The sequence below is a fragment of the Penicillium citrinum genome, assembly GCF_028827155.1.
Source record: "Penicillium citrinum strain IBT 23319 chromosome Unknown utg000005l:1.0-1900146.0:1.0-1900348.0, whole genome shotgun sequence".
Classification (NCBI taxonomy): domain Eukaryota; kingdom Fungi; phylum Ascomycota; class Eurotiomycetes; order Eurotiales; family Aspergillaceae; genus Penicillium; species Penicillium citrinum.
Window position 1 is genome coordinate 671,566 of NW_026622690.1, and position 7,242 is coordinate 678,807.

General features: G+C 46.1%; 4 protein-coding genes across 4 annotated transcripts; 2 read left to right on the forward strand and 2 right to left on the reverse strand.

Annotated features, from left to right (window-relative positions):
• Nucleotides 1-885: 885 nt before the first annotated feature.
• N7469_006085 (MFS transporter) lies at nt 886-2,689 on the forward strand (the record flags this gene model as incomplete). Its single annotated transcript, XM_056645003.1, has 3 exons — nt 886-1,234; nt 1,299-1,553; nt 1,626-2,689. 3 exons carry the CDS (start codon nt 886-888, stop codon nt 2,687-2,689), a joined length of 1,668 nt encoding a protein of 555 aa, XP_056500241.1.
• Nucleotides 2,690-2,834: 145 nt separating this feature from the next.
• Nucleotides 2,835-3,186, forward strand: N7469_006086 (uncharacterized protein; the record flags this gene model as incomplete). Its single annotated transcript, XM_056645004.1, has 2 exons — nt 2,835-2,872; nt 2,916-3,186. 2 exons carry the CDS (start codon nt 2,835-2,837, stop codon nt 3,184-3,186), a joined length of 309 nt encoding a protein of 102 aa, XP_056500242.1.
• Nucleotides 3,187-3,911: 725 nt separating this feature from the next.
• On the reverse strand, nt 3,912-4,637 carry N7469_006087 (methyltransferase Fsa4; the record flags this gene model as incomplete). The annotated part of the gene is made up of 1 exon (XM_056645005.1): nt 3,912-4,637. One exon carries the CDS (start codon nt 4,635-4,637, stop codon nt 3,912-3,914), a length of 726 nt encoding a protein of 241 aa, XP_056500243.1.
• A 1,251-nt stretch (nt 4,638-5,888) lies between these two features.
• On the reverse strand, nt 5,889-6,944 carry N7469_006088 (zinc-binding alcohol dehydrogenase family protein; the record flags this gene model as incomplete). The annotated part of the gene is made up of 1 exon (XM_056645006.1): nt 5,889-6,944. One exon carries the CDS (start codon nt 6,942-6,944, stop codon nt 5,889-5,891), a length of 1,056 nt encoding a protein of 351 aa, XP_056500244.1.
• Nucleotides 6,945-7,242: the final 298 nt, after the last annotated feature.

A 7,242-nucleotide genomic window follows, 5' to 3' on the forward strand; every position in this document is an offset into this window, starting at 1 on the left:
GTGTCTGAGGGACGGAGCCACGGAAATAAAGGGAGGGGAAAGAAGAGTCAATGAAAAGGAACGAGACCGTCTATTTCTGCTGGTCACCTGATATCAAACTGCTCGATACTCATCGCAGGAAATGCAACACGCGAACTCAAGTCAACTTCGTTATAAATCAGGGCTACTTGGTTTTATTCTTAGTTCCACTCGAGTGTGCCAATACTTCTTTCTCGAGAGTAGCCTGAGCTATCTTGGCAGCGTCCACAGGTGCTTTGGACCCCACTTGGGATGAGTCTGTTCAGAATGATATACCTTTTCACCTGACGATCAAGTCGAAAGATACGCCCTAAAGTCTGTAGTTGTGATTCAGGCCTTCGATTTTCACTTGTCCTTTGGACATCGTCATAATTATGCCTGCAATCTGGAGGTAGTGAGTGATGCAGGCCTGGATTGAGCATGGATATTATCTTGGTTTGCATTTCCTTTCCCCAAGGGATAATGACAAAAGTCCGTACAGTAGTCCCCAGCGCATGTAGTGGTCCTGTCCCTATGGCGTCACGCCTTACTGCACGTTGTGGGCCTCCGGTTGACCATCCGAGTGATGACCCGGGCATCATCCGAGCGACCCTCCGATTAACCGTCCGAGAGACGCTCCGAACGACTACGCCCAGGGAAGATGCCATTATATACAGAAAAGTCAGGCTATATGGAGCTACTATTTCTTGATTTCCTAGATTGCCAAAACACTTCCGCAGACCTATCTCTTTACAGTCTTCTCCCTTTTTACCCCGAGTGCTGGCGTACAAAATTGCTTAATATCAACCCCAGAGTCCGTCTCTCTGATCATCGCTAGAATTTTAAAGAGCGACGGACCTTCAAATATTCTTTTACCAACTGCCCTGCATGGCAGAGACATATAAAGAGGCCAGGATCACTCGGATCCCTTACTGGCGACTGATACTGGAACAAGACATTGTCACCCAAGAAATTGTCGACTACCCACTCCCTGGCACGGGCACTGAAAATGACCCTTTTGTGGTTACTTGGATTTCCAACGACCCACGCAACCCGATGCGATTTAGCCAGTTGAAGAAATGGACAATCACGATGCTGGTTGCTCTAGCGGCCTTGGCAGTGTCATTGGATTCCTCCGCATACACGGGTGGCATCGCTCAAATAGAAAAGGAGTTTCAGATTGGTACGGAAGTTGCCACGCTCGGCGTGTCCCTCTTTGTCTTGGGATTTGCGATAGGTATATATGATATCAAAGAATCCGCGGGAGATACCGGACATGAACTGACAGTTCATCTGCACAGGACCTCTTCTGTGGGCACCGCTTAGCGAACTCTTTGGGCGACAGCTACTCTTTGTCATTACTTATTGTGCTTTGACTGCATTCAATTGTGGTGCTACGGGGGCCCAGAATAGTTGGACCCTGATCATTCTTCGTTTCTTTGCAGGGGCATTTGGATCATCTCCGTTGACCAACGCAGGAGGTGTGATTGCGGATATGTTTCCGGCGAATGAAAGAGGAATTGCGATGAGCATGTTCGCAGCGGCACCATTTCTGGGTATGTCCAAACAACAAAGAAAATAAAGAATAGTTGCTCGTCTATCTTGTGGCTGACTCATGGTATGGACAGGCCCGGTAATCGGCCCGATCGTTGGTGGTTTCTTGGGTATGAAGGCAGGATGGCGGTGGGTGATGGGTCTCCTCGGGGCATTTTCCGGGGTTGTCTGGATTATGGGCTCTCTGCTTATTCCGGAGACATACGCCCCAGTGCTGCTTCGCCGTCGCGCAGCCAAATTGTCTAAAATGACTGGCAAAGTGTATCGCAGCAAGCCAGAAATCGACCAGGGAAAAGTCAAACTTGGAGAATCATTTACGATCGCTTTATCACGACCATGGATACTTCTTTTTCGAGAGCCTATCGTTCTTTTGCTCTCGTTGTATATGGCGATTTTATATGGAACCCTTTTTATGCTCTTTGCTGCATATCCAATCGTATTCCAGAAGGCCCGAGGCTGGAACCAAGGTGTAGGGGGTCTTCCCTTCCTTGGAATTATGGTGGGAATGCTGATCGCCGTTCTGTATACGATTGTCGATAATCGACGTTATAAGAAAACGGAGCGCAGACATGGTGGCTTTGCATCTCCGGAAGCAAGACTTCCACCATGCATGGTGGCATCAATCACAATTCCAATAGGTTTATTCTGGTTCGCATGGACAAACTCACCGACAATCCATTTTATGGCTTGTATTGTGGCCGGTGTGCCATTTGGATTTGGCATGGTCCTCGTCTTTCTGGGAGTCATGAACTATCTTATCGATGCGTACACGATCTATGCAGCCTCGGTACTGGCAGCAAATTCGGTCCTGCGGTCGCTCTTCGGTGCAGTTTTCCCTCTCTTCACCTCCTATATGTATGAGGGGCTGGGCATTCACTGGGCCTCGTCAATTCCCGCATTCCTAGCTTTGGCATGTATTCCATTTCCGTTCTTGTTTTATAAATACGGTGCAGCCATTCGCAAACGCTGCAAGTATTCTGCGCAATCTGATGATTTCATCCAGAAGTTGCAAGAGAAGGTGCAAACACGTTCTGGATCTGACCCAAAGGACCATGAGATCAGGAAAATGGACGACCCCGAAGCCCATGCCCAGGCTTCTGACGACACTGAAAGTGGCAGAAAGACTCTACATGAGTAACAAGGGTTGCATGTTTTTCATATGAATCTGGTATCACCTGCGTTTCTAACCAAATTAGATATGTACTGGGCCAAATTCATGGATGTGGTAATAAAAATTTCTCCTTTTCCTGTCGTTTCGACTCGATGCTACCACAACATGTACTATGAGAAGATGCTTCGCCTGGTCGGTCCAAAATAGAATGTAAACTAATTAAATGATTTTTTTTTTTCTTCTCTCTTCTTAGGAAAGCAAAACAAAACAGTGATAATGATCGCTGCAAATATTATATACAGAAAACAGACGCTTATATATTATTGCAATATCCAAGACTACTAAAACTGCGGATGGAATTGAGAAAATATATCGAGGATATGCTCGACAGTATATCGAATCTACTGGGAAATTCAAACGAAGGTAAAAAAGATAAACCAGACACCGTCTCGCGAGCGAAAACAGTACAGGCGGTATTGGGCTTCGCCGAGGCGTCACAACGGTTCCGCAGTCGTGCACCATGAGGGCAGTCTAACAATGGGAACGGCAATTGGCCACGAAAGGCCGTGACGAGGCTCTAAGTTCATGTCAGGTAGTGGATCATCTTAATTGTACATTCTTGGATATATAGCTTGTCGTATACTGCATATCGCTTTGGCGAGATGTTACTGTAAATGATATCACTCACACGCACACTCCTGTACCTAGACACTGATTTACAACAAGCTACTCTTTGTGGCTATCGATGGATGTCTCACGGCACCAGTACTTTCTGTGTCCATTTTGGGCCGCTTCGTGACATACGAGGAACTTTGGCAAATCTCTTGATGCTTTTAGGAATTATAAAATGAAAGGGATGTATTTACAGCTATTATTGGGGTGATTTGTATCTAAATGGGCAACATTTCGACGACTCCCATGCTGGTCGGCTCGTCTTTCGATACGGCAGATACTTTGAATCCAGCCCTAGAAGCCAAATCCTTGAACATTGCCTCATTTCGCCTCTTCCCCCAAAATTCATCATCCACAAGTCAAGGCCAGCGAACCCAAGTGACGGTTTTTCGGGCAATAAGTTCTCAGAAATTATCACTCTTGAATGTGCTGCACAAGCATGTCGGATCTTTCTGAGGATCTGCACACATTCGTTATCAGGCCAGTCATTCAAAACTCGTCTGATGTAGTATATTGATGCCCCTTGAAATAGATTTAGTACTGATAATGCTAGAGGAGCTGGTCGAGAATGAGCGTTTCAGTTACCTTTTACTGGCTGTTCTTCGAAGATGTTGTGGACAATTCTTTGAACGGGCAACATCACCCCACTAGCCTCCTCCGAAGCTTGTTTAATGACATCCGCCTGATCTTCGAGAGCGCAGCAGGATGCAGGAATCAAAGGATACGTTTCCAAGATGGCTTTTAATGCCTGCCCCTTGCCACCTCCAACATCCACGATGCACGGTCCTTCAAGCCCACCAGCTTGAGCTATAGCGTGACTCACAGCCTCCCCAAAATCATAGAATCCTGTTACGGGCATGTCATCCAGGGAGAGGGCCATGGCTTTATTGAAAGATTTTGCTCGTTCGGGCATAAGTTCAAGTACCTCGTAGAAGGTCTTATTGGGGTGGCCCATCGCAAACCCAAAAGGGGCCCCATCAGAACTTTGCGGCTCTTTTGCCCCATTCAACCGGAAATATTCAGTCCATTTAACAGCGGTGGTCATGAAGGAGTCAAATAGGTGTGGGTAAAAGAGTGTTGCCAGCGGCTCCTGAAATTTCTTTGACAACGGCGTGTGCTCGACATGGCCAGGTGTGGGCGAACTTAAGACCCCGGCAGCAATCAGAAAATTGACTTGACGACCGAGCAATCTGGGGTCGACGCCAGTCTCTGTCGCCAGTTGAGAAATAGGTTTTGATGATTCTGAGATGGCGTTAAATACTCCATACTCAATAAAAAATCTCAAAACTCCAAGCTCAATCATTGAGTAGAGATATCCATGAATAGGTGTCTCCGCCTCTGGAAATCTCTCCTCCCAAGGCTGTCATATTCGTGATGATAAACTGGTTTTAGTCATTAGTTGCATTGGCTCCTTCAAGGCGATGGGCTTTGTTAACTCTCACATGTCGTCTCGCAAATCCTGTGTTCTTTACGACGGCTCAATGGGCGCGATATTTAAATGAATGCCGAAGTGATAGCAGGTTCAATCTCGGGTTTGCGTCGTAGCTGCTTACATTCAATGTTTGTCGGGCTATCGCAATAAATATATAGTGCTCACTATAGTAGTACACATTATCAGACGGATTAACTAACTAGGTAGAGGATTTAAGCCTGTACCGTGGAAGGTACAAGGTACCCGGGCGCCGTGCAGTGGACTACATGGTGCCTCGGGGTCGGAGTTTACTGGGTCTTGGGATTCCTGCAAGTCATTCCGTAATAATTGGGATCATGGAGACTTTCGGAATTTCATCATTGGCGACTCCGACTCCGAGTCAAGCACTGGTATCAATGCAAGACTACCGAAAAACCCCGAAAAATTCCATGCATCAGACAAACGACCATTAGGCTTGAGAAAGATCCATCTGCATCATTGATGATATCGAAGTTTTGATATTCTATTCCTGCCATGGTCTAGCCTCGGGGTGATGTTTCGAAAATCACCATTTGTGATAGATTTCCATGCGTAGTGACAACTTTCTTGAAGAGCCAGTCGGAGGTAATTGGGCAGACAGTCTTACTAGTTACGGTCTAAAAGAATCAAGTTATTCTATTGATACTCATATAGCATGTTGGCGTTCTATAGCATGACTACTGGTCAGAAGTCCTGAAGCAGTATCTACTACAGTAGCAATCGTAATAAATACTAGCATAATTGTTGCGGTCTGAACACAGTATCTCCTTACTCAACTTTGGCGTGGTAATAGTCTGTTCAGGTGCCAATAATATCGACTGAAGCATGTACAAGAGCAATTAAGCATCCATTGAATCATTGGATCTTCCAATTTAAGCGCTTGTAGCGATTTATGTGAGTGCCTTCTAAGTATATTGCTGGTTAAAGCATGAAATCATGGTGACCATAGCTATTTAAGATCTAGGTAATTGACTTTCAGGTCAGGCTAAGAGATGATGAGGCAACATAGGCTAAGTGAGAGGTAGAATAATGGATGTTTCCGGAACACTTCGTGTATTAATTGGATGAATTAATGCGTGGTATCACTAGGGACTATTGATTAAATCATAGAAGATATACAATCTTTTTCCCAGAGACTTTCTTTGACCGAATGTCTTCGACTCCTTCGAGAACCTTAGTCAACCCACCACCCCTTACAATGAGTGGATGTGGCTTGATGAGACCGTCTTTCAATAGTCTGTTCAATATTGTAGTCCAGGTAGCCCCAAATTCGGCGATATCTTCACTAGCCGATCGATGATGTGGTTCTGGCCAGACAATATCGTGGCCTAGTACCTGCAAAGTCAAGATCCAGTCAGGCCTGATAACTGACCGTGTCTGAGCGATTGATTCGGGATAGGGCTCAAGTGCCGTATACATTCCACCCGGACGGCCCATGACCTTGTAGCAAAACTGCATGCTCGCAAGGGTCGATATGCAGTCCAAAACATATCTAAGGCCATTCTTTGTATGCTTCTTAATATCGGAGATACAATTCGGATCTTGATAATCAAATACTGTTTTCGCTCCGCACTCCCTGACAAGGTCAAAGTTATGAGGTGAACAAGTCGTGAGAATGTTGAAGCCGGCGAGTTTAAGGAGTTGGATGGCCGCAGTTCCAGTTGCCGAAGATCCACCGTAAACTAGTACTGTGATATTCTTTTCGCTGGGGCTAAAAGGACGACCAGGAAGGTCCATATTGTGAAAGAGAGCCAATCCAGCAGTCAGGAAACTGGTTGGAAGAGACGCCCCTTCTTCAAAGCTCATATCGTGGGGTAGGTTTAACAGGAGGTTTTCCGACGCTGTAGTGTACTCAGCAAATGCCCCCACGGTGGGATTCAGAGGATTCATTCCCATGACAGAGGTGGAGACCCGATCTCCCACTTTCACATTGGTCACATCTGGTCCGATCTGTTCTACCACACCAGCAAAGTCACAGCCCGCCACAGCACCAGTAGTGACATAGGCATCGGTCATCTTGGAGTCGACAGGGTTGATTGAGACAGCTTTCACTTTGATCAGAACCAAATTCGTCGAAACATTGGGTAATGGGCTGTCATGAGAGAGGCAGATGTTGCCCTCTGGTGTCCCTCGCAACGCTGTTTGGAGACCACCTGCCATCGTGCTTCAAGAGTGCTGAGAAACCAAGAAGTGGAAACTTTTTGGAGTAAGTGTAAAATGGTCAATCGCCCTTAGGTTCGATCATTCGACTTGACTCAATTATAGAGGCTTCCCAATGTTCCTTACGGGGAACATCACTAGTGTATTGGGGCCGATTCCTTCAGATGTGACCTTTTTAATGGCGCATCCGAAAAACTCCGTTGTGTAAAATAGGCAAGTAATGCCATTTACAAGATCGAACTCTGACGTACCAATAAGCCTTCAATAGAAAACCTTGTGTGCTGATGATGACAGCTAA